General features: G+C 43.1%; 1 protein-coding gene across 8 annotated transcripts in view; it reads left to right on the forward strand.

Moving 5' to 3' along the window:
• AFF3 (ALF transcription elongation factor 3) overlaps positions 1 to 27,380 on the forward strand; it is a 572,861-nt gene that overhangs the window by 522,305 nt on the left and 23,176 nt on the right. For all 8 annotated transcript variants that reach the window (XM_047854476.1, XM_047854481.1, XM_047854474.1 and 5 more), the window contains 5 exons: positions 1,296 to 1,482; positions 8,863 to 9,966; positions 15,159 to 15,283; positions 18,511 to 18,712; positions 21,331 to 21,452. In XM_047854476.1, the coding sequence (XP_047710432.1) occupies positions 1,296 to 1,482; positions 8,863 to 9,966; positions 15,159 to 15,283; positions 18,511 to 18,712; positions 21,331 to 21,452 (1,740 nt within the window). The remainder of the gene's footprint in view (positions 1 to 1,295; positions 1,483 to 8,862; positions 9,967 to 15,158; positions 15,284 to 18,510; positions 18,713 to 21,330; positions 21,453 to 27,380) is intronic.

The following is a 27,380-nucleotide window of genomic DNA, read 5'->3' on the forward strand; positions in this document are numbered from 1 at the left end:
TCTATTTTCCGCTATATCCTACAAGATAGTTGCTTGTCATTCTTCTAAAGAAGCAAGGCTCCAGCGAATATTAACCCCCCTTCCTGCCCCCATGCTGAGGATTTATGAGAATCTGTCCTTGGGCAAAACACTAGTCCAGGATTTAAGGGGTGGGTGAAAGGGTCCTTCACCTTGTCCAGGCTGCTTTGCACTTAAGGCCATAAACGCTGACAAGTTCCCCCACCCCTGGCCTTCACTAATGTCCAGTCCTGATGAAGCAGTATAGTCACAGTTGGAAGTGGCCAGCAGATATTTGCTGACTCAACATTCAAAAGTGATCACTGCATTTCCTGGGTTCAGAATTTGACCTCAAAAGAATAGATTCAGACATGTTGCAATACAGTTAATAAAGGACTTTGAAGATGTTGAATATGATGTGAGTACTGAAACTTTCTTTTTGGCTTGAGCACTCCTTGGGTGCATATGTGCTCTTTGAATTTTTGTGGTTAATTACCATTAGAAAGTGTCACTTTTTCCTGTTGTCTTTGAGTATATAATGACTTCTGGCAAATTTCAGAATGGATATGAATATTGAGCATAAATTTGAAATGCTATTGCTGTAAGCCACTGCACTGGGGTTACATTTTAAAATCTGGAATATATAAAAATGTGTAAGGGATGGATCTTTAGTTCTTTAACAAAGAGTTCAAAGGAAAGTTACTGTTTATAAAGTAAGCCAGCTCCTACAAAGACTCCAGCAGTCAACTCCATGGGCAGGAAGAGGTAGGAAACAGGACTATAACTTTGATGATCCCACAGTCTCCAGAACCTTCCAGCAGGCCATGAAAGCACAGAGAAGAATGCTGTGCCCTTCCTCATAGCCCACTTCCTAAAATAAAGCAAACAGACATTTTCAATCTTCACAAAATATTTCAAGCATTTTGGATTTCCTTGCGTTTTTGTAGACAATTGGATTCTAGAGGGTGCATTTGCAAAGCCATTCCCAGAAACAGTCATTCTGAAATGACAGCACCCTCCTTTCTAAAATGGCCACCAAATAACTAATGCCAGGCTATCACGGGGCACCAGCTTTCATTCCCAATTATATCTTTATATACATATTTTTTTTTTTTTTTAACCATTAGGAGGCCATTGACCTGATGATGGCCCTTCATGTTCCAGGTGATGGTTGACAGACGTGCAGCCTGTGTGCTTCTTCTCTCCTTTGGTCGAATGACAGCTTGCTCGGTGGTGTTTCGTGTTTGCTCACTTGGTTTTCCTTCCCTCTCCTTCCCGGGGGCCTCGTGGGCTGGCAGCGCCGTGGTCCAGCAGGCCAACTGCAGAGCCTCTGTGCCTTCCAGCAAGGGCAGCAGCAGCGGCAGCAGCAGCGGCAGCAGCAGCTCCTCCAGTGACTCAGAGAGCAGCTCGGGATCTGACTCGGAGACGGAGAGCAGTTCCAGCGAGAGTGAGGGCAGCAAGCCTCCCCACTACTCCAGCCCCGAGGTAAGAGCCTGAGCCCCTCCTGCCCTCCGCGCCTCTCTCAGTGAGCACAATAAATCCCCTGGAGTCTGGTTCTCACACCTCCCGCCCTCCCCCACCCCACCCCTCTTCCTCAGAAAGCGGGACTGGCCTGGAGGCTACCACCGCTTGGCAGCCTGTCAGGGTTTGTTTGGGTTCATCATCTTACCCACTCTGTCCCCTCCTCACAGTTCTCCTAATTACAGAGCTCCCTTTGAAGTACAGACACTTCGTCTTTCATTGTCCAAAAATCTCTATCTCAACTTTCGGTATGCTGTACACATCACCGCCTGGAAATAACCTCTAGATCAGGTCTCCCTAATAACTAGGAGGCAATAACTAGGCAGGGCAGTTCACCACCTGGGAAGAGTGACCACCCATAAATCAGGGGCAAAGGAGTGTTATGGATTAGACATGCTTAGAATCCTACCTTTTTGCAGTTTGTCACGGATTAGAGGAACAAGGACTATAAATATTAATAAAACCTTCTTAACTGCATTTTCTTTGTGAAAATATAAAAAGAAAAATTAGCATCAACCTACAAATAATAATGAAACCTTTTATAGCTATGATGAGTATCTATGTGGAAAATTTAGGTGCCTCATATAAAAGCATTATAAGGTACCAATAAAAACCACTGCTATTCCTACTTTAAAGGGGAAAGGGGGAAATTAAAGAGTAATTCAGTGCATGGAGATTCTCGAGAGAGGGTTGAAAGCAAACTTCTCAAGTCCCTGGAACTGTAAGGGTAGACTTTGATTGCTAAAGAAAGAATAAAATACAGTTTCTCCTTGGGTGTATAAACATTTGGCATTACCATGGATCATAGGATTTAAGTTTTTTTGCCTACAGCCCTCTGTACCACTTTGGGGCCCAAATTTCTAAATAGGCTCTGAAATAAAACCGAAGTCACTTTTGCAAACCCTGGCAGTGAAAGGGGAGCATCGCTAAGGGCCTGCACGATCTACGTTGCCAGCTTTGTACCTGTGACTCACGACATCATCACACCCAAAAGCAACTGTGTTTTTATCTGGAGTTCATAGACTGGCTCCTAAATTCCCTCAGGTTTTTCCCCTTCCAGTCTCCTCCTCTCAGGAGGCTAAGGCTTTTTGCAGAAGCATTGAGAATTTCCCCTAAGTGCTCATTTCCTATAGTACCTTTCTGCCCTTCACTGAGATCTCTCCATTTGTCCCAAAATAAACCATCTCTCCATCTCTCCTGCCTTTTTCTCTCCTTTTCATGATGCTTACCTCCTCCCCCATCTCTCTCTATTTCTGTCTCTGTCTCCCAATATAACAGGAAGGCCCTTAGCAACATCAACCTATAAACGCCACAGGTTGATATAACCCTGACTTTCCCAGAATCTAAATTGTTATTCCTTCTTCATAATTTCATTCATTCACTCACTCATTTTGTTCATTCCACAAATATTTACTGAGCATCTGCCAAGGGGCTTAGCTCTGGAATACAGCAATTATCTGACAGGAGAGGTCCCTGTCTTCAGGGAACTGGCATTCTAATGGGAATAACTTGAAACAAAAAAGTACAGGAGTGAAACAAAATAAGGAGTTGAGAAGCCATCCTAATGCTATAATTTGTTGAGAAATTCCAGAATATTTAGTTATAAGAAATAACTGGGTACCAGGGACATGGCAAAGGGCAGTGGAGATGCATAAAAAGTGTTAGTGTCCATGAACAACCCTTCCTCCAGTCTCTTTGTGACTTTGAAGGTTAAATTCATGAATGTTGGGTCTTATTTTCATGCTGAAATGTGAATCCTGGAGCTTCTGGATGAGGCTAAACCTCATCTAAGAGAGGTACAGTTATAAAGTGCTTGGAGGAAATTCTTTTTAAATGTCACTGAGATAATTACAAAGACTTGAACTTCTTGGTGATGAAAGGAAGCTCTCGTGGAGGAAGTTTCCAGCAGCTATCCAGGGCCCCTCACCAAGGAAGGGAGCACAAGTCTACTACAGCAGGCCTAAAAGTTTAAGTTGCCTAAAGCCACAGAGTTTCAACTCCCTGCTTCTCTGTGCAGAGGGAATGCAGAAGTGGCAAGCTATGTATTAGCCACGAAGCCTGTTACTGCTGTCTGCTGGAAAGGAATGTATCAGTTGGAGTAAAAGTAAGATTTAACATTTTCCCTGAGATGAATACAGACACACACCCTTTAAAAATAAAATGAGTCTGCAGAATGAAAATCACAAAGATAGGAGGTAGCATTCTATGGCTGACCCTCCGCAGGATCTCTGTTTTACTGTGACTTGGCTGGCCCACGTCATCTTAAGGAGGGCGGTGAGATTCCTTTTCCTGAACCCCACAAGACAATTGGACTCTGTATATCCACACGTCTCACATTCCACTGCACAGACAATTCATACGGCTGCTTTGAACAAAATGCTCCTGGCCATCACTTACCTGCTGGTACCATCCTGATGTGGGAGTACAAGGAGGCATGCATGATGGTCCAAGGCACCTGCATGCTCCCCTTCTACGTGCCAGCACGGGAAACCCACTGGGCCCAGCTAAGTTTCATCTGAACTGTTCTTCATGGCTGTGGTTGTAGAAAGGCACTTATTTTACATGAATCACCATGGGTAATGTCATATCTGCGGCTAGCACGGAAGAGCCGCTGTGAACAGTGTTTCCATACTACAGATCCCCTTTCGGTAGCCTGATATTTGCTTAGTTGTTCTCAGCCTAATTTCCTTCACTTGTGTTTTATCTTCTTTCCTGGCATGGTGCATCCTTTCATGTGTGAGCTTTCCAGGGGGAAGCACCTTCCCCCTCAGCTAGTACATGAGCTCCCTAGAGCGGTATTCCACAAGTAATAGGTGTCACATGGGAAAAAGAAACCCCGGTCACATGATTTTGTGGAGTGTCAGGATAAAGTCGGTTTAACCCATCTCTTTAGGGCAACACCCAGCCCTTAAATATTGCTCATGTAAACTGTTTTCCATTGTGGCATTTCCCAAACTTATCTGACCCTGGAAACTTTTCTTCATGGAATATATGAACTGAATGCACATTTTGGAAAATGCTGCCTTAGCTTGTTCCTAAAAATCAACAGAAATGTGACACAAGTCACTCATTGATTAAACAGGCATTTCCTCAATTAGGCATCTGTGGGGTCCATGGCAGCGGGTGCTATGAAGGATGTAGATGAAGCAGGAACTAAAATCCACAGTGGAGAGCTTGTGCATGAATCAGAAGGAAGATTAATCAGGAAGGAGAGTCATGACCGAAAATACAAAGCAGCCAGCAAGCACACAGGCACCACCAGGCAAAAACCCTGAGGAAGTCGGCCCACAGGAAGTTAACCATAGTCACCAGCAGACCAGTAGATGAGGGCCCTAAGCCCTGAGTTTTTCCTCCTCCACTGCCACTTAGCTCTTCACCATTGAAGCTTCCTTGGCCACAACTGCCTTATCCAAAAAATGGCAGGTATTCCTGTTCTGCCTAATCTGTAAACCTGTTCTGAGGAATAAATGATATAATTTGAGTGAAAGCTCATTGTAAGTGGTTCTTATTAGGAGCAAAGCACAGCAATTGGCCTGCCTAACCTGTTACAGACACTGCAAACAATACAAAAAAAAAAAAAAAAACAGAGTCCAGGTCCTCTGAAAGAAGTGTTTGGCTTTGTTGAAGACCCAAGATGCATACATGTGAAATCAATATGAACATCACAAGACTATGCAGTTAAAAAAAAAAAAGACAAAACAAAAACAACAACAACAACAACAAAAAAGACTATGTGGTTGAGGATAATAAAGGCCAACAGGTATTGCTTGGAGTGGTGTTCTCGAAAAATTAGATCTAATTCTGTCATTTTAGGTTGAAGAGCAACATTTCTCAAAGGAATGAGGTCCCCCTTTCATGAGGCTATGCCAGTGAGTAATGGGAGATCAGGCAAAGCAGCGGATTAGGTCTAATAAATAAACACTAAAAGTTTTTATTTGAGTAGGTGACACACAATGTTACACTAGTTTCAGGTGCACAACATAGTGATTTGACAAGCTTAAACAGTATGCTACTGAGAATCTTTAAACTTAAGCAAATACGGGTTTAGTCTTGGTAGTGCCTGGCAGCTCTGCAGGCTTGGACATGTCTCTTAACCTCTCTGAGCCTCATCTACAAATTAGGGGTGATAATATTTCTTACTTGTATGGATTAGATTAGATGATATCTGTAAAGTGGGAGGCACATTGTAGTTGTTCAGCAATGAAAGATGACTGTGAGATAATAGATGCCCTTGAAAACCAGCCCAAGGCATTTGGATTTCCTTTGAAAGGCAATAGGAGGTCATTGTAGATCCTTAAGAAAGGAGGTGTGAGTTAGCGATGTGTTGAAAATGGTACTTTAGACTGATGTTTTCAGCTGTGGAGTGCAGGAAAAAAATGACGCTAAAGCACATCAGACAACGAGCCCATACTAAATTTATGGAATTCTCCCCGTCACTGTTAATCTCCCATCAGGAAATTTTAGTGCAACTCTCCCCATGTGCAGCTGCGCTTTTGGCCATAGGCAGTTGTCTGTGTTCTCTGACGTAAGACACGTGGGCTGTGGAAGGCTCAGGATGGCGGAGGTGAGGGTGAGGTAGACGTAGTGTTAAACATGGTGGCAGGACCAGTGTGAGTTCATGCTCAGCCATAAATGTTTTTACCTTCTCCCAAAATGTGTCCCCTTTCTGCCAGAGGCCCCTTCAGCATCCATTAGTATTGACCGTGTCCCATGACACTAGGGAAGCGGAGGCACACAAGTCACTGACTTTCCAGTGGTCACATAGTGAGGGAAATACGGGGCAAGGAGGAGACACTGTCAGAAGCCATAAATTGTTTGCCACCACATGAGCTTTCAGCCACACTCAGCTAAACCCAGGGAAGGCGAGGGCTTCCCATTGGCCACAAAGCTGTTCTGTGTCCTGCTGTCCTGCTTTTTGTCTTGCATGCATCTCCCACAGTATGTACGAGGTGTGCTCTTAGGGTTCCTGTGTTCCCTTTCTCTGGAGAAGCCAAAATAAGGTGAGGTCAGAATTTATGCAGAAAAACCCAGAGATGCAAAATGATAACTTTTTGTTCTTTTGCATCTTGCTGTAGAGCCCTGGTCCTTTTGGTACATGAAAACCAACAAAGCAAAAAGTCAAGTCGAAGGCCCGACTCCTCATTGAGGCCATGAGGGTTTCACCTCCCACACCTGTGTCCCAGGGCGAAGCCTCTCCATCCTCACTGCCCTGGGAGAGGGGCCCCAGATTCTCATGCTGGTCCCTACTGAAATATCACTTGTCCTTCCCAGTCTCTGGAAACCTTGTACTAGTGTTCCCCAAAGTGCAGTTGGTCTCATCTATTTTGGGGGAACCAGCAGGATGTGTATGGTCCCTGCCACAGCTCCAGTGCCTGGTGCCCACACTCTGTGTCCTCTCATCTTGGCCCCAGGCTCCTCTGGCCCATCGAAGGCATTCCATGTCCTAAGCTATGTCCCAGACTCCCCCAGCCCCAGCCGGGGACAAGACTGCCTGCCCCACTCCCCTCAGATCCTTGCAGCATGTGCTTATGCCCCAAGTTCCGCTCTCAATCTGGACCTCTCTGTTGAAAGACAAATTTTGACTCATAAAAGCAAGCTTTTAGAAATTATTATGTTAAAATCTTTTTTAAAAAAAGTTTTTCGCCTGCAAGGAAGCCTGACTTGCTCTGGACTTTAGCCAATCAAATTTGAAATGCAAAATTAAGCAATGTCTTCTTTTAGTCTGGGCTAGAAACTGGTCTCCTGAAACAATGGATGCCACAAATTCAGAGCATGGGAGGCCACAGGGAAGAAAAAATACATCACCTTAAATAGTGAAAATATTTTCCCATTTCACTTTTCACAAATTGAAAACACTCTGGCTAAAGCTTTACACTTACCAATACACCTATTTTCTATTAATAATCATAGATACTGGATATTGGACTTTTATTAGAAATCAACAGCATTGGGGCGCCTGGGTGGCTCAGTCGGTTGAGCGTCCGACTTTGGCTCAGGTCATGATCTCACGGTCTGTGAGTTCGAGCCCCACGTCGGGCTCTGTGCCAACAGCTCAGAACCTGGAGCCTACTTCGGATTCTGTGTCTCCCTCTCTCTCTGACCCTCCCCTGTTCATGCTCTGTCTCTCTGTCTCAAAAACTAAATAAATATTAAAAATAATAATAATAATAATAATAAAAACGAAATCAACAGCATTTATTCCCTTTTTATAAGCCATAACCTTTTCATGAGCCATAGATACCTAGAGACTTGAATGAAAACTGTAGACCTCTCTCAGAAAAATGTATCCACACAGCATTTCACATTCTGTTTCAGGGCATTCATTGACTCCCTGGAACCAATCCATGTGGCAAAGTTTAAAATCTATAATGTCTGTGATTTGCTCTGAGTTAGCAAAACTGTGTGCAGAAGTTTCCACCGTCACTTCCGTGTCTGAAACACTTCCAGCAAAGTGGGACAGAAGCAAGCTGAAGATGGACTAACCAAGTCCAGCTGCCAAAGCATATGGGGCACACAGAGTTCCCTTTGAATCAGGAGCTCTCTACCACTAAACAAGCCATCTCCCCAAAGTTATAGCTTCTACTATTAAATGACTGTGCCCTACTTGCCTTCACCACGTAAATCATATGTTAATTGCTTGGGATTATAGGTTCCACTTAGCCCCCTCTTTTTTTTTAATTTTTTAAAATGTTTATTTATTTTTGAGAGTGAGAGAAATAGAGCATGAATGGGGGAGGGGCAGAAAAGGAGGGAGGCACAGAATCTGAAGCAGGCTCCAGGCTCTGAGCTGTCAGCACAGAGCCTAATGTGGGCTCAGATCCACAAACCGTGAGATCATTACCTGAGCTGAAGTCGGACGCTTAACCGACTGAGCAATCCAGGCACCCCTAGCCCCCTCTTTTAATTTCCTCTAAATTTTTTAGTCTTAACAAAAAATGAGTGCTTTAATACTCAGGGCCCCCAAACTATTCCCCAGTTAACTTTCCTTGAAATCTCAAGTCTAGGTATGTGTGTATAATTATAAGAAATATACATTGTGTAACACTCAAAAGTGCTGGAAATGGGTTCTCATTAAGCACGGGGTTCTCTCCTTATTTTTTCCAAATACTCTTCATACTACTTCACTGACATATTCAGTGGGACAGAAAAGGGCCCCCACCCCCCCATCCTGTGTGCTGATGCAGCTTCACTACACACACCAACTGCTTCCGTTTTCCTTCTGCTCACAGCCCGTTGTTTTTCTGCACACACACCTAGGGGGTAAGTGAAGATTAAAAACAGCCAAGCCCGTTTTAAGTAAGTCTAATAAAAGATGTTCTGTTTGTTGCCGTTTTCTGCTTTTAGGCCGAACCAGCGTCCTCTAACAAGTGGCAGCTGGATAAATGGCTGAACAAAGTTAATCCCCACAAGCCGCCTATCCTGATCCAAAATGAAAGCCACGGGCCAGAGAGCAATCAATACTACACCCCGGCCAAAGACGAAGTGCAGGACTGTGGGAAACTTCCCGACGGTTGCCAAACCAGCCTGAGAGAGAAGGACCTCAAGAGCACCTGCAAGGAGGAGCAGAGGCCAAGGACAGCGAACAAGGCCCCGGGGAGCAAAGGAGTGAAGCAGAAGTCTCCACCTGCGGCCGTGGCCGTGGCCGTGACCACAGCTGCCCAGCCGCCCGCTGTACCCGGCACACCCGCCGAGAGCGCACCGGCGCCTGCGCGGAGGTCTGCGGGCAAGAAGCCCACCAGGCGCACGGAGAGGACCTCTGCCGGCGACGGTGCCAACTGCCACCGGCCCGAGGACCCAGCAGCCACCGACGCGCTGGGGGCAAGCGTGGTGATCCCCCCGGAGCCCACCAAAACCAGGCCCTGCGGCAACAGCAGAACGAGCCACCGCAAGGAGCTGCGCTCCTCCGTGACCTGCGAGAAGCGCCGCACGCGGGGGCTGAGCCGCATCGTCCCCAAATCCAAGGAGTTCATAGAGACAGAGTCGTCATCTTCGTCCTCCTCCTCGGACTCAGACCTGGAATCGGAGCAGGAGGAATACCCTCTGTCCAAAGCGCAGGCCGTGGCCGCCGCAGCCGCCGCCTCGGGGAGTGAGCAGAGACTAAAGGAGGCTGCCAACAGCATCAGCAGCGGTGGGGGCCCCCGGGCCCCCGTAGGCTCCATCAACGCCAGGACCACCAGTGACATTGCCAAGGAGCTGGAGGAGCAGTTCTACACACTGGTCCCTTTCGGCCGGAATGAACTTCTCTCCCCCTTGAAGGACAGTGATGAGGTCAGGTCTCTCTGGGTCAAAATTGACCTGACCCTCCTGTCCAGGATCCCAGAACACCTGCCCCAGGAGCCGGGGGTCTTGAATGCTCCTGCAGCCAAGGACGCTGAGAGTGCACAGCCCAGCCATCCATCTGACACTCCTGCCGAAAAGGCTTTGCCAAAATCCAAGAGGAAACGCAAGGTAGGCCTGGGGCTGAGGGCGTGGCAGACAGGGAGGGCTTTCCCTTGTGTTGTGAGTTGTGGGGAGGTGTTAAAGCCCACATGGGCTGCTGGCCCGCAATGTACAGACAGCAGTTTTTTGTGTGTCCTACTCAACAAACTTTCCTATAGTACTTTGTATATGCCACATACTTACGTACTTGACACAGATTAACTCAGTTACATCCTTAGAACCACTTGATGAGGGAAACACCATTAATATCCCCATTTTATCATTATAATTAAGCCCTGTCCCACTGCATGGTGAAGTGGGCATACAGAAAATCTTTATCAAGCATGTGCAGAGGCAAGCTCGATGCTGGGCCAGTAGAAAAGCTGAACACATGGTGAATCCCACCCTTTGCTGGAAGTGATAGAGTGGCATTGATCAATCATGGACTACGAAGCCAAATAGCTTCATAGAATTTAACGCTGTGACTGGGGTGAAACATGAAACAGAAGTGCCAGACACCAGGCTGTGGGTGGATGTGCCCAGTGAGAGGAACATTAGTTTCAGAACCAGCAGCGGCTGCTCCCAGTAGCCTTGACCAAGGAGAACTCTGGGGGGGAAACGGCCTGGGAACAGGTCCCTGCAGAGGAGGAACACTGAGTAATCAGAGAGGATGATGTGGCACCAAAAAAGGGAAGCATGACGAACAAGGAAGGCATGGAGTAAGAAAGGTGGCTCGAGTGCAGGGAGAGCTGGATACACATCTGGAAGCAGACCCAGATATTCAGTAGTGTTTGCAGACTTTTGAGGGCAGGAATAACGTAATCATAAATTAAATTAGAACCAATTTTGAGGACTTTTATCTCCTGTTACTGTTACCTTCAAAATAACTTGAGCCACAGCGAAAAACAACATGGGTAACAAACCAAAGATTGCAATATCATGGATGGTTCCAAATTTAGGACAAAATCACTAACAATAGCTAATGTACATATGTCCCCACAAGAGATGCTATTCTAAGCACTTTGTACATATTAAATTATTTAGTCCTTGCAACTTTATAAGCCAAATATTTTTGTCATGCCCATTTTATAGATGAGGAAACTGAAGCTCAGAAAGCCTAAAGCATCTTGCCCTAGGTTCACATAGGTGATAAGGGGAAGAGCTAGGAATGAACCCAGGCTGTCTGGCTCCAGGGTCTTCGAATAAAAAATTAGTCTGAGGTTTGTGTAGTAGTTTCCCCACAGGGCCCCTGCCCGGAAGGGCTCTATACATTTAGAGCCCTTGAAATTCATTTTATCTCTGAATTTGTGTTGCCATCTTGAAATTCATTTTATCTCTGAATTTGTGTTGTTAAGTGAAGTGCAATGGAACAGTAGAGCATGACTGGGGGCCCATGGAGCTGTGACTCACATGTGGTACCCACCTCCTGCCTATTTCCCCAGGACAGGTTCTGCCCAGTCCTTTGGCCCCTTTGCATTCCGAAGTTAGCAAAACTGCATACAGGGAAAGTTTTCATCATCACTCCCATACTGAAATACTTCTGGCAACATGATGAAGCATGTCCAGTCCCCATCTCCTTCCAGGACCTGTGCTGCACCCCCAAGTCCCCAGAGGCCAAGGCACAGGTGCAGTGATAGTCAGGGTCAAGATAGGCATCTCACCCAACTCTAATCCAGGGCCTGAATGGTCTCAGGGGAGAACTACAATCTCTTAGTGGTTGCAGGTTCACCTTGGGTTTGGCGTTGGACTGTGGAAAGGGGAAATGCCTAACTGTACATCCCCATCCCTATATAACTGGCAGGCAGGGGGAAACCTCTACTGTTGGGCCACGCACATGCATACAGTTGTAGGACCGGCCCCAGACACTTCAGTCGGCCTGCACCCCCTCAGATCCCCATGCCTCAAGGAACACAAGATGAAATGATAAATAAACACCACCATGATAGGTCAAGAGAGAGACTTTGACACCCAGGGAAATGTTTTCTACTTTGATACTTTATCACATTACTCTTTTCTTACTTTTTTTTTCAGTTTTATTTTTGGAGGTATACTTGACATAACATTATATTAGTTTCAGGTGTATAATGCAACAATGCAGTTTTTCTAAATATTGCAAAATGATTATCCCAAGAAGTCCAGTTAATATCCATCACTATGCATAGCTACAATTTTTTTTCATGAGAATGTTCTTGTTAACTATAGTCACTGTGCTGTAGATTATATCTCCCTGACTTATTCATTTTATAACTGGAAATTTTTACATTTTGACCTCCTTCTCCCATTTTCCCACCTCTTACCCTCCACCTCAGGCAACCACCTACCTATTCTCTATATATAAACTCAGGCTGTTTTTAGTTTGGGGGGTTTTGTTTTTAGATTCTACATTTAAGTGAGATCATATGGTATTTATCTTTTTTTCTGTCTGACTTATCTCACTTAGTAAAATGCCCTCAAGTTCCATCCACATTGTTACAAATGGCAAGATTTCATTTTTTATGACTAAATAATATTCCATTGTACATATAGTTACATATAGATATAGATACACACACACCCACACACACCCCACATCTTCTTTATCCATTCATCAATTGATAGACATTTATGTTGTTTTCACGTCTTGGCTGTTGTGAATAATACTGCAGTGAACATGGGGTTGAATAATATCTTTCTGAGTTAGTATTTTTCCTTTTCTTCAGATAAATACACAAGGTGGAATTACTGAATCATATGGTAGTTCTAGTTTTAATTTTTTGAGGAAACTCCATACTGTTTTCCACAGTGGCTGTACCAATTTGCATTCCCACCTACAGTACAGGAGGATTCCCTTTTCTCCACATCCTTGCCAACACTTGAGTTTTTTATTTTAGCCATTCTGACAGGTATGAAGTGATCTTACTGTGGTTTTGATTTGCATTTGCCTGATGATTAGTGATATTGAGGATCTTTTCATTTCTTTGTTGGCCATCTGTATGGCTTCTTTGGAAAAATGTCTGTTCAGATTCCCTGCCCATTGTTTAATTGGGTTGCGTTTTAGCAATCAAGTTGTATAAGTTCTTTATATGTTTTAGATACTAACTCCTTATCAGATATATATTTACAAATATCTTCTCCCATTCTGTAGGTTGCCTTTTTGTTTTATTGATGGTGTTCTATGCTGTGCAGAAGCTTTATCACAGTTTGATATAGTCCTACTTGTTTATTTTTACTTTTGTTGTATTTTTGATGTAGTTGGCACCAGCCTTCTGGGTAAAAATAATCAGGTGACCTTACCTTCTCGGTACTTCTACTTTCTTCATTTGTGAAGTCATGATATCTTTGCAGAGATGGTATAAGGTTCAGACCATATAATTCAGTGATGTAATCGTCAGATAATTCAGGCCATATCATTCATATAATATGAGTTGGCTCACTACTTCCCTACCCCTCTTCCCCCCTGTTTCCCTCTAGATACCCCACCCTCCCATTACATGTTGGATTGATGGGTAAATGGATAGACTGATGGAAAGAGAGAGAGAGAGAGAGAGAGAGAAACATAGTTATATAAGAAATGTACACATCTAGATGGGGCACCTGGGTGGCTCAGTCAGTTAAGCGGCTGACTTCGGCTCGGGTCATGATCTCGCAGTCCGTGAGTTTGAGCCCTGCATCGGGGTCTGTGCTGACAGCTCAGAGCCTGGAGCCTGTTTCAGATTCGGTGTCTCCCTCTCTCTGACCCTCCCCTATCTCTCTCTGTCTCTCTCTGTCTCAAAAATAAATAAACATTAAAAAAAAAAAAGAAATGTATACATCTAGAAATTGATAAACATATATTGAAAATACATATAGCTGTATAAGCATACATAGAGATGTGCAGAAAGACATACAAATTCTATAATATTCTATATTTAAGTAATTTTATTACTCATGGCCTTTTTAAAAATTCTTAACTTATGAAATTTCATTTACACTAAGCCTGACACCCATCTCTCCTCGTAAAATCTAATGAATCGTCATTAAATACAGATACAGAGAAGTGAAAGAACATTTTCATAGCAATCTTCCCTAAGCATTTGGGGTATTAAGACCCCAGTACTGGGACACTACAGACCCAGCTACCAAAGGTGCAGAGTCTAGCCCTGCTGGAACCCTGGAGCAGAAATGGAGATTCAGAGCTTTGGTTTGGGCCTTCCCTGGGTACAGTTTCAGTGTTGAGCATCTGGGATCCTGTGACAGAGGCTGTGTGACAATCCCAGCTAGAAAGAGGTCAAAGTCTTTCTATCTTGGAAGCCAGTGCTTGTCTCCTGGAAAACACTGCTGAGAGCCCTAAATATACTGTTAACTGTGTTTCTACTTTCTCACCAGCAGTGGAGCTTTGTTGAGTGCATTTGCCATTGCACCCTAATACACATATAAACACGATTGTGGAAACAAGAATTCAATCAAAATACTATCTTCTAAAAGGGTACATTAAGGATTGTAAGATGTCATGGATAGTAATGTTCACTAGAATTAAGACACCAAGAGGTAACAACCTTTGCTTGAAATTCATAAAAGCCATTATGGCATTAAGCCCAGGACACAGTTGTCATACTTTATTCAGATACCAAGAAATGCCAAAATGAGAGACACTGAAGGTGCAGTGTCAATTCAGAACAGGTCTTTTTGGGGGCACATGGGTGACTCAGTCGGTTAAGCATTCGACTTCGGCTCAGGTCATGATCTCACAGTTCGTGGGTTCGAGCCCCGTGTCGGGCTCTGTGTTGACAGCTCAGAGCCTGGAGCCTGCTTTGGATTCTGTGTCTCCCTCTCTCTCTGCTCCTCCCCCACTCATGCTCTGTCTCTCTCTCAAAAATAAATAAACATTAAAAAAATATTTAAAAAATAAAAATAAAAAAAAGAACAGGTCTTTTTTGGAGAGCTGATTCAGATGTGTTGATGGTAGACCAATTTTCATCATTCACATTGTTCCCTCCCTAATGTTGACCATGGTGTCACGCTCTTCCTCTCAATAAACTGTCAACAGTAAAACTGACAGATTTCATCCTTGTTGGTGGAGGAGCTGACTGGGAACCTAGAACAGAGGCAAGAACATTGCAACCATACTGCTGCTTGGGATACTCTTCCAGAGAAGCCGAGTAAGCTGGCCTCCCGGGAGCCCTCGCTGTGTGGAAGGTTGTGATGGGATCTATTATGATCCCTTGAAATCCAAAGCTGATTCGTTTTTGCTTATTCCCATGCAGTGTGACAACGAAGATGACTATAGGGAGGTCAAGAAGGCCCAGGGAGAGAAAGAGAGCTCTTCACGACTGACTGCCTCTGCCAATAATACTTTATCCACGAACCACTGCAGCATGAACATCAACAGGTATGCATGTTCCACCGGAGTTACAGTGAGCTGGAAGGATCTCTGGGTCTGAAAGTCATGTATCATATTGGAGGAGAGTCCGATTGTTCAATGACTGCTCTGGTCTGGGTCTTTAGACTTGATTCTCCTGATTTAAACTAAGGCTAATAATTATGCCTGAATGTGTGCTCATGTCACAGCCCCAGGTACAGAGTCAGTACTTCTCTGTAACAAAAGACCGGTTACTAGTTAACACTCAGTTCTGTACTCTCAAAGACACACTTTCCCTCTGAAAACTCAGTAACTAAATTTTCAAACCATGATTTTAATAGCCACTAAACCTGTAAGAACAGTAAGCTTATTATACAGAGGGACAAAGAAATATAAACTTGGGTGGAGTCTCTTGGATATAGACTAAAACTGTGGCATTAGACAGGATCTGTGTCTCCAAGGTTAAACGGCACCCAGTCACTCCTCTAAAGGGGTTCCAGATGGACCCACTTTGCACCAAATCCCCTCCATGACAAATGGCTTTCTAGCAAGGCAAGGTCCCTGATATTTATTAGAAGTGAGTAGCTTATCATCAGTCATAGAAGCTCTTTCCATTTAGAAATACCACAGCTCAGAAACCACTTTTCCTCTGCTAAGACACTCCTCACTCTCCCTGACTGTGTACATGGAATTTTTAAGGGGAGATTAATGTTTCAGCACAACACATAAAAATGTAAACTGAAAGGTTAGGAGAAGATGTAGAGCAGTACTAAAACTCGGAGAGGAAATTGGAGAGCGAGGGCACATGAGCACCGGCCCACTGCAGTGTCAGAGTCACCTTGGGAAGGAAGGCGAGGACTCTTGAAGGTCTGAGCAAGAGGGAGCGTGCAGACGCGAGCTGGCCTAGTCCACAGTGCTCTGTGCCTAGCGGGTGGTATCCCAAAATACTGAGAAAATGCAAATGGGGGACGTGTGGTTCCAAAATGTCTTAAATGTGCGATATGGTTCTATACATGCTTCTTTCTTAATGCACTGAAAATCTTTCTAGCAGATCTAGTAACTGCCATGATATCTAAGTAGCGATGAATATAAACAATATTTCAAGTTGTCTGCAACAACTGGAACATGACACAAAAATGTCTGTGATTTCTCCTGATGACACAATCACAGGCATTGCTAATAATACTCCTGCTAAACCACTACTCTGGAAATGTTCAGTTTCAGTGAGAAGTTAATGAAAATGAAGATGTAACTTTTTCCATCCAAGTTCACAAACCCCAGGAACTCTTGCTCTAGAGCCTTTGCCTGGCAGAGACTGCTGGCTCTGATAGTTTTATTTATGATACATAATGACACTTGCATATAAAAGTGCTTTGAGTTCTTTCTAGGAAAGGTGGTCAATGTACCTCTGGACTAAGGTGATCACCTATCCCAAAGAGGATATCCAAAGAAAGCTTTTTTGGTCAGCTTGAATATGTAAACTTATAATGATGAAGAAATAATCCTATGTCCGTGACAACACTTAATGTAATAATTTAGTTTTCTATGAGCATTTAAAATCACATAATATGAAAAATAATAGAAATTTATAAACATGACTTTCTTCACTCACATGTCAAGACACAATTATATATAGACTGGTCACATCTATCTTCAGCATCAGTGTCTTTGTCATCATCAACTGAGCCACTTTTGACTTGCCCGAGGGAGTTTTCCAGAACACATCTTCGCACTTCTGCGTTGTTAGATGCATGGTATTTTTTGTACCAGAAAGCTATCACCAGAAATTCTACCCCTACACAGATCTATTTGCATAACACTAAGAACCTCGTTACTTTAACATTAAGAACCTTGGCTTTGTTATCTGTTCTAGAGGCCTGTGTTTGTAATTTCTACACTGTGACCACCAACTAAGGAAATTGCTTTTTGAAGTGACTTTAATGGCTTGTTTGCAGTGATAGCCAACACATGCAATTAAGAAGTAATGACTGCAGGAATAGTGACTAAGTCTTTGTTAAATGGATTTACCTTTTTTTTTTTTTAAACTGGCTTTGTCAAGTGACTTCTGTGAGCATCCCAAATTAACAATGTTTGAGTTTATTTCAGGTTATTGTATCTTTCCTCAGTTTTTTGTTTTTTGTTTTTTGTTTTTTTTCAGGGCAAAGTAATGGAGAGAGCCCTATCAATATAACATACATTGCAAAGATTCAAACACAAGTGACTCCCTTTTCTGATGGTTAATTTGGGGGGGGGGGGGAGTTATATTCAGACATAGACAATAGTTTCATTCTTTTTTTTTTATTTTTTGTTTTAACTGAATTATAGTTGACATACAGTATTATGTTAGTTTTAGCTATATAACATAGTGATTCAACATTATGAAATGCTCATCATGATAAGTGTGGTCACCATCTGTCACCATACAAAGGTATTAACAGTGTTACTGACTTTTTATCCCCGCAACTCATTTATTTTATAACTGAAAGTCTGTACCTCCTAATCCCCTTCACCTATTTTACCCACACCTCCCTCCTGTCCAACAACCACCAGTTTGTTCTCTGTATTTATGAGTCTGTTTCAGTTTTTTGTTTGTTCATTTGTTTTGTTTTTTTAGATTCTACATGTAAGTGAAATTATATGTATTTGTCTTCCTCTGGCATAAACAATTAGTTCTGAAGATAAAATAAGGAGCTAGGAATCAGAGAATGTAATTTTCAATAACAATTTTCTATTCTGTGTTTATTTGAATCAATGCCTGCTTATCCCAGAAGCCTAACAATTGAAAGTTGGCCTCATATGCTTTGCAGATTATTCTGTGATTCTGTTATTCTCCATATAATAATTAGTACAAGCTCAGGTATTAGCAAAAGTCCTTTTAGAAGTAGACCACTTGTACATCATTTGATTGCCTTTCCCATTACTTGCTGCTTAGGCTTGTCAGGAAAACAGTAAGTTGTTTGTTGTGTATTTTGAGATCCTTGGATGAAATACTCAGAAAATGAAAATCTTATTATTCTTAGTCATTTAGCACCAGAATTATTATTCATCCTGATAAGACAAGTAAAGAAACAATGAGTAAAATTTACTTATTGTCCGTTATGGTCCTAATGCCATAAAATTGTTTCCTGGTATAATAATTCCCAATAAACACCTTCCTACCAGCAGGTTTTAAATGAGAGGTTTGGGTCATATATAAAACATTTACCTTTCCCTGTGCTGACTGTGTGACATTCCATTACTGTGATTTCCTTTTTCAGCTTGGCAATACCAATAAATAAAAATGAAAAAATGCTCCGGTCACCCATCTCGCCCCTGTCTGATGCATCTAAACACAAATACTCCAGCGAGGACTTAACTTCTTCCAGCAGATCAAATGGCAACGGTTTGTTCACTTCCGCCTCCTCCAACAAAAAGCATAAGGCTGAGAACCAGCTGCAGTCCCATGCCGGAGACCTCACAGTATGTTCATTCTCTTCCTCTCCCAATAAAAATAAAAATGAAATTGAGCACACCCCTATACTCATCTGTCTTTAGCCCATCACAGTCTAAACACATGCTTGAGGTCCCTCAAGAATTCCTAAATGCTGCTCTGGGAAGGCCTGGTGAATGAGCACACCCCTTTACCCCTTCCCACAGAGAACTACAGAAGAAGAAACCAGAGGAGGCATTTGAGGCCTCTTTTGCTTAAGAAACCTCTTTGCAGGATTTCATTTCCCACTCTAAAAAGAAACGGCCCCATAGTAATACTACCCCAGGACAATGTAAATTGGGAGTTTGAAACCAACCAACCTTATTATTTGGAAAGATTCCTTACCCCAGGACAGAGTGAAATCTGGGACTGAAACCCCAGGCCAAAACTGTGGGACTCCCACTCCACCCTTGGTAACTGGTAAAGTGGCTGTAGTATTGGACCCCTCCCCCACCCCTTTTCCAGTGACCTTCTCAAGGGTGATTCCAGCTGCCTGCACTCCCCTGGGGAACGGTGGGGACTTGGGTCCAAGTCTGTCTAACTTCGTATCTTAGTCAAAATGTGATTTGGGGCCAGTTGCATCATCTCTCTGAGCCAGTTTCGTTTGCGAAATGGTGGCAGAAAGATTTAAATGAGCCAGTACTATCTGAAGAACCAGACACATACAGATACCTATGCAACTAACACTACATGTTAGTTCCTCTTTCCTGCTACTCCACTTAACAGCTGGTAGCCCTGGATCATGCATCCTCTGGGGCACATTATTTAACTCCAAACTCTTCCCCGAATTCTCTCAGGTCACCATGCTATGAAAACCAGTGGGGCTTCGTGAGGCAGGGAGAGAGATGAGACATGAGAATAGGGCTGTTCGAAAAAAGATGGGGGAGGCAGTAGTTAATGTTCTATCTCATGAATTAAAGAGGTAAAAAAGTTGGTAGTAGGTCTGTCAAGAGCCAAAATCTTGTAACATCAGGAAATTAACCCACTTATACACCCTTATTTGGGAGCAATTATCTTCAATTCTAGGCTCAAAGAATCTGAGAAGACCCTACTAGAAAAACCTGGAATAAAAATAAACCATTTCAAATTAAAACACAAACTTATCTGCACCTCTAGATCCTAACATAAAAGCAACCATGTCTAGAGAATTGTAAAATAATTACAGACTTTTACCAAACAGACGTTTATTGAGCAAGTACTTTGTGCCAGGCACTGTGTCAAGCAACGGAGATCCAGTGTTGATCTAACAGATTCAGTCCGTGCCTGTGTGAAGTTCACAGTCTAGCTGTGGAGATTATACACATCTATAATTACTGTCACGAGTGCCACAAGGGAAATGCAGAGTCCTAGGTCCTCTGACAACAAAGACGCTTGCTCTACACATAAAATCAGTCCATATTTAAAGAAGCATTTGTACACACTCAACACATTTTCGTTACTTCCATTCATCCATTCGTGTTGTGGGTATCTGTAGTTTGTTCCAGAAGAATCCACTTGAATTTCATAACCAAAGACAGTTGCTTTATTATCCGTGGGTCTAGCACACAATAGGTGTTCTATAAATATTGGAATCCCTAGGGAATATGATTTTTTTTAATTTTTCCACAAATCTATAGTGTTCCTTTTAAAAATACATTTTAAATAATTTCTAGTTATTCCCTTTGGCTTTTCGTGCTCTTCACAGAGAGCTAATGAGAATCAGTCCATTTTGTGACCTGAATGACTTCTCTTTTGCAAGGGTATAGCTCAGCAGTTCTGAAACCTTGGTTCCTGGATTAGCATCACCTGGAACTTGCTAGAAATGAGATGTTCTCAGGCCCCACTCCACACATCTAAATTAGACTCAGGGTCAGAGGAGCAGCTGTCTGTGTGTTGATGGAACCCCCTGATGATTCTGATGCAGAGTCACCTTAGAGAACCACTGGTCTGGCCAACTGGGGAAAGAAGGGGCTTGAGTCCTAAGCCCTAGACCTCACCCATAGTAGTTATTTGAGCTTGAGCAAGTTACTTAACTTCAGCCAGCCACAGTTTCTGGATCTGTGAGAGTGGGCCACTAAGAACTTCCCTTTTGTAAGCTTCATGCCTAGCACAGAACCCAACACGGGGCTTGAACTCACAACCCTGAGATCAAGACCTGAGCTGAAATCAAGAGTCAGAAGTTCAACCAACTGAACCATCCAGGCTCCCCAAGAACTTCCCTTTTGATACTGTTATAAGAATGACATTTGAAGGATGCCTGGGTGGCTCAGTCAGTTAAGCATCCGACTTTGGCTCAGGTCATGATCTTACAGTTCCTGAATTCAGGCCCTGCGTCCGGCTCTGCACTGACAGTTCAGAGCCTGGAGCCTGCTTCAGATTCTGTATCTCTGTCTCTCTGCTCCTCCCCTCCCCTCAAAAATAAATAAATGTTAAAAATTAAAAAAAAAAAAAGAATGACATTTGACAACACACATGAAAGCCCTCAGCATGAGAACTGGAACGCATGTATTTCTTTTTCTGTATTTAAACAAAGGGATCATCAGTTCTAACAGAGAACACAAAACAGTGGGTTGTTCTTTCAGCCAGGTGGCCAGTTTCTGAAAAGACTGGTGTGTTGTTTTTTGTTTAGAAAGCCGCTCACAACAATTCCGAAAACGTTCTCCACAAGTCACGGCCACAAACAGAGCCATGGTCTCCAGGTTCCAACGGCCACAGGGACTGCAAGAGGCAGAAACTTATCTTCGATGATATGTGAGTGTGGACTCTGTTGATGTAGTGAGGGGCAAAGTTAAAACAGAAACTCTGTGGGTAGAAGGGTTATATTCATGACTTGGCCAGGGAAATGTTGCCCTCTCAAAGAGAACTGGAGCTTACCTTTGAATGCACCCCTGAGTCCCAGGGAGATTTTTGAACAGCTGGAACAGCCAGAGCTCCTGGGGTTGCCTCCAAGATGTCAGGAAGCTAAGGCAAATGGCAGTCATGGGTCTTACATCTCTAAGCAACTTCATTTTGGGTTGTTGGCAGTTGTATGCTACCAGAAAGAGAAGCATTTTTGTTTTTGTAAATTAGAACAGGCAAAGAATAATAGTGGTTCACTCCTGGCTTGTTTCCTCTAAAATGCTACATTCTTTATAATAGCATAAACAGTTCACACAGGAAAAAAATATCCTGTCATCCTTCCCCCAGCCCTAGTGCTGAAACCCAAGTATTACTTCCACTCCCAGCATCAATTCATAAAAGGAGGAGAAACAAGAGAAGATGAATAAAAAGTAACATCCTGGAATGTTCTTCAGATGCCGAAAATGACAAAGGAGAAGTGATAAAGTGGTACTGAAAACTATTTAGGCTCTTGGGGGGAAAAATATGTGTCAAGGACAAGCCTGGAAGACAGAAGATATGGTTTCAAGAGTTTGGCTTGAATCCTGTTTTCAACGTTAACTGTTCAACAAGCACCCAGTGCAGGTCTGTGTGAGGCACTCCATCAAATCCTGGGGGTGGGGACAGCATGCAGCACTGAGACATCCTGTCCTCTAACTGCTTACAGTCTGGCTGAGGAGACAAACTACAAACCCCTCACCCCACCTAAAACTGGAAAAGTTAGGGGTGCCAAATGTCTTCGAGTCCCAGCTTCTTTATTAGGAAAAACAACAGTCATGATACCTCTCTCCCGAAAGAAAGTTCTCCCAAGACCCAGTTAGATGAGATCACCCAAGGGGGACCATCCTTGCAGAAGTGATGACTATTGCATCCTCATCTTCCATCCATCCTCTCCTCCAGCCCTGGCTTCACCCAGAGTACAGACAAGTTCTACTTATTCAACCCTACAGACTTCTCTGCGAAATGAGAATGTGCCGTTAGAGTCCTCAAATTATTCTTGGACTTCAGTGAGCTAATTAAGGGCACAGAATTGGGGAGTTAAAAGCCAAATCCACATTTTGTGTTTGTTCCACTTACTGAACACATTCCAAGATAATTGGATTTATGAAAGTTTAAGAGTAGCCCAGGAGGACAGGTGTTTTTCTCTCCTTCCCATGGCTGCTGCAGCAGCATTTGGCCCCAGGCATGCTCTCCTGGCCCTAACCACCTCCCCTTCTCCTTGTCTTCTCCACTGCCCTAATCGAAGAGGGTGGCCATTAATCTCCGAGGTAGGGGCATGTAGTGGGAGGACAGTCCCTTGGTCAACTGCATATATAATTAGTGTTTGGTAGTCTTACTTGTTCACGTGAACTCTAACCATTTGTAAAAATGGGAGATTAAAATTGTGTCTGATGACAACGTGGCAGTTTGCACTCAGAAGTCATAATCTAACAACATGATCAAACACAACGTGCGTTAGACACTAAGGTGCTTAAAACATCCAACATTTCCAACAGCTGATGTTAAGGGGCGTGGTATTTAAACACACGTAATACCATTATTACGTGTATTAATACAATCATAATAAACATACATATAGAAAATTTAAATATAAGGAATTATCCAATGTATGGACCAAAAAGCTAAGTCAAAAATAGCAACAACTAAATGGCCGTACTTCGATCTGCAGTTTCTTGGACTGTTTACAAGAGGAAATGTTTCTCAATCTGCCGGCACTATTGCTAATATAATTTTTTCACGATCTGTGTCAACAAAGAAGCTGTTATCATTCGTTCCTCCCATTAGCAATATGTATAATTTTTCTGGCTGACAGCTACAATAAAACTGTTTCTCTTTTATGGATATAGATATAATAGAATAAAAAGGCACTTGTACGTATCCGTCATACGGAGAGATAGATGTCATGTTCCAATTGCCATGTGTCCCAGTTGATTTGAGATCCGTAACAGTAAAATAAACATGCAACTCAAACAGCCACTCAACCACTGAACTAAGAAAGTCTCCGGAAGACCCTTGAAGCTTGAAAAACAAAACAAGGCATTGTCTTTTCCTTGAAACAATACAGATCACTGTCCCTTAAGAAATCGCTGTGCTAGGAAGTCACCTAAACTTGTATAAAATGTCTCCCACGTCCAGTTGGTATGTGCTGAGCACTTACTAAGTGCCAGGTACATTGGCAGAAGCTAAGATATGCAATTCATGAATCCTCAGTTATTAATTCAGGGGAGAGGGAGGCACATGGGTGGCTCCCCTGGGAAGGTGCCTTGGGACCACAAACTTCAGCCTCCTGCTCCTCTCTGTTCTTCACCAGCTTCCCCACCAGCAGGGTTGCTAACAGACGAGGACCTGGCTCCTGTCACTTTCCTTGACTTTTCCCTACTGAAGGTGTCAACAAGCAGTGAAACAACCAGAGAGGCTACCAGTAGAAAAAAAAGAAATACCTGGAGAAATAGCTCAGGAGCAATTTAGAGTTGATGGAAATCCAGTTATAGTGATCCAAAAAGGAACAGATGCCATACTGTCATTTACTTTTTAAAGCTGCATCATGTAGCTTTTAGAAAAAAAAAAGTAAACTCATCCTTTTGTATTATAAATACTCGTTAATGGTTGAATAAACATGCAATGCAGACAACAGCTGAATTCAGTGGGCGCTTAATAACAAGTGTTGAATGAACACAGCTGAATTAGAGTAACAGCGCTAGGAGAGTAATGCCTGCAGTTTTTTCACCATGAATATAAGGAATCTACATGCAGGTAAATTGAAATTCATGGGTTCCTAAGCCCCTTTTCCTATGTTACTTACCAATTAACTAGGCACCAGTTTGTGTCTTCAGGATGCAGATGGAACTGAACAAAATAACACTTATTTTTTAAATGTGATCCAGGTCAGCTGGTTCTGCGTAATTTGCAGGCTCAGACTGGTGGCAATGTGATGGCACCTCCTCCCTGACATTTAGCCACACTCGACATCCACTACTTGACAGCCCCGGTTTTAAGGTGACACCAGTGTGATTGCCAAACTTTTGTTTAAAAAAAAAAATCTGTAAGAATTTATGTCAATGAGTGACAGCACTAGATTGAACTCAAAGCCCAGAAACTGATCTTATTAGTGTGAAGCCACAAGCTGTAAATTACTTTGTGTCATAATTAGTGACAGGGGAGTTCTTGGCCCTGGAAAATCGAAAGAGAACAACTGTGTCATGAAGGCCTCGGTCCAGAAGTCCTGAGCAAAGCTAAGTGGTGAAACGCTTGGCTGGGAAATCAAGTCTCCTTTCCCACCAGCCATATTGCTGTGTTGGGAAGCCAGAGAATCCCTAGTGCCAGAACTGCCTGCTGCTCCCAGAAGGATGTACTGTCTCCTGCCCATATTTCACAAGGAAGAGTCAGTCACGATCATCACATTCAGCAAAACCACCAAACATTCCATCTGTCCCCGTGGCACCAGTAACTGGAGCCCAGCTACTTAACTCTCCCAACATTGAGAAGAGACTCCCTCAGCCACGCGTGCTGAAGGCCATGGCGTGTGAAATGTGACTGGCAGGGAAGGGAAAAGGATTTGGCATTTGTGATGTAATTATGCTCAGCAATCTCCTAGCTAAAAGGATTTAATTTTATAGAGGATGGGAAGAGTCTAGTATGTAAAAGGTCAGATCTCTTGTGGCATGATTTAGTCAAAGGACATCAACTGAAATCCTTGAGTAGGTGATGGTACAACGAGGCGAGGCACTCCCACAGGGGGCTTGCTGTGGCCATTGCTCCTTTCCTGAGGGGCTCCCCTTCCCCACCTTTCCCGGTAAGCCAGTAGTACGCCTTCCTGTTCTTCTGTATGGAATTTTCTCCTTTATGAGATCCCTCTCAGCCAAGTTTTTATTTTTTTCTTAACTGAAACCAAGAGTGAAAGAGAAAGAAAAAGACTAGGCTTGGGATGGAGACGTAGAGGCGATAAGATCTTTCAGATCTCCCTGACTAAAATCTTCATTCTCTGATCATTTTAAGGGTTTTGTAAAATTATTTTATTTTAAATGTCACACCCAGAGAAGAACAACAATCAAGCTGATGAGTTTCCATTTCAATAGAAAGTTGCTTTTGATTGAATGACAAAAAACCTGCCACATTTAATCTGTGTGTCTTGGAAAACGCACACTGTTTTCTGTGTGTGACCAAGAGAGAACACAGTCGTGTGCAAGAGCCTATGGTGTGTACAAGACACGATGCATGATCACCTGTGCTTCTGAGAAGCCAGGTTCTAGAGACTCTGGGGTCCCAGCCAGCATCAAGTTCATGGAAACAAAAACTGCATTTGAATCATTGCTGCTTAAATTCAGTCCACCTGCTTCCTTCAAGAAGCACTCATAAAGCCAACACTGGCACACCAGAGACGCTGACCCTCAAGGGCCCTCATCAGTAGTGTTCACTTTAGTAGATTAAAAAGAATTACAGGCTCTCCTGCTCTCTAAAGTAGAGCATTCCTATGAAACCATTTGTAAGTCAGAATGGTGTCAAGCAAAGAGTATCCCCAGTTTTCTGAGAGTTCGCTTGGCATTACTTCACTTAAAGAAAGACCTACATTAGTACAGTTAAGGCTTTTTTCAGAATAGTGAAAATCCTCTTCAGGTTAGTGAAAAACATTTCTAATCTAGGTCTTTCGTAAAAGTGAACTTTCAGAAAGCAGGGGGATGCCTGTACTTAACTTCTTACATGTCCTTCTTTGTGAAGAAAGTACTTCAAAGCTGGGGACACAGTAACGCCCATGGGGCTTATCAGATGACAAGCTGACAGGATATCGGATGATGAATTCATTTGGTATGCAGTTGCCTATTTGTCTCATTTGGACTTCATCTTCCCTAAGGAAATTATCCAGATTTCTGCTGTGCCAAGGAACCTGTTTGTTCAAACACATTGAGCTCCCATCCCTGCCAGTTTTCACAAAACAGGAGGCTCTGCTGAGGGGGGTGGGGGGTGCATTTCACAGAGGTAGGAATTACAGAAAGAAGGCTGCCAGCCTCTCCATGGGAGACCATTCAACTCCATCTCAGCCACAGAACAGAACAAAAAGCAAGGTTGCTTTAATACTCCTCTGCCAGAAGAAATATCAGGGTAGCTCAAATCCTGTTGCTGCCTCAGAACTGAGGTTGCGTGTTTATAGGGGCGATAGTGGGAGGGTGAGGAAAAGAAAAAAAAACATTCTATTTGGATCAAGTGTTCAGATTGTGTTTGTTGCAAAGAGCTCTTACAACAAAGATACACATGGCCAAGGCTTGGCTTTTAAAAAGATCACTTGCAAGCCCCATTTCTGAAGAGCCCAAGATACATAGTTAGTTACACGTATGATGTTTAATTGAACTTTTATTAGGTTGGTTCATGTGTCATCGTAAGCTACCATCACTTTGAAAGAACAATATGAAGAATGCTGTTACTAAATGAAAAACGAAAACTCTAGGCTTTTCATGTAAAAAAAACAACAACAAAAACAAAAAAAACACCAAAGATTAGATCACAAATCTGTTGGAACACTGAGATAATTAGATTTTATTGTAGTACCTTGGCCAAGTTGTAGTCTGTAACTGCCACAATGGCGACAATTTTACTTTCCTCCTGACTGGGACATTGCTGTCAGAGTGATGCCTTCATCATAGCATGCATCCACCGCCCTGCTGGACAGTCTCCAGTGGTGTCCCATTAGCCCCACTGCCTTTATAATGTTCTAATCTAGGAACGTGGCACTAGAAATCACCTGAAAGGAGAAAATGAGCCAATCATCAGGCAATCTTCAGTGACTCAGTGTAGTGAGCCCTCCATTAT

This window comes from Prionailurus viverrinus, chromosome A3 (assembly GCF_022837055.1).
Source record: "Prionailurus viverrinus isolate Anna chromosome A3, UM_Priviv_1.0, whole genome shotgun sequence".
NCBI lineage: Eukaryota > Metazoa > Chordata > Mammalia > Carnivora > Felidae > Prionailurus > Prionailurus viverrinus.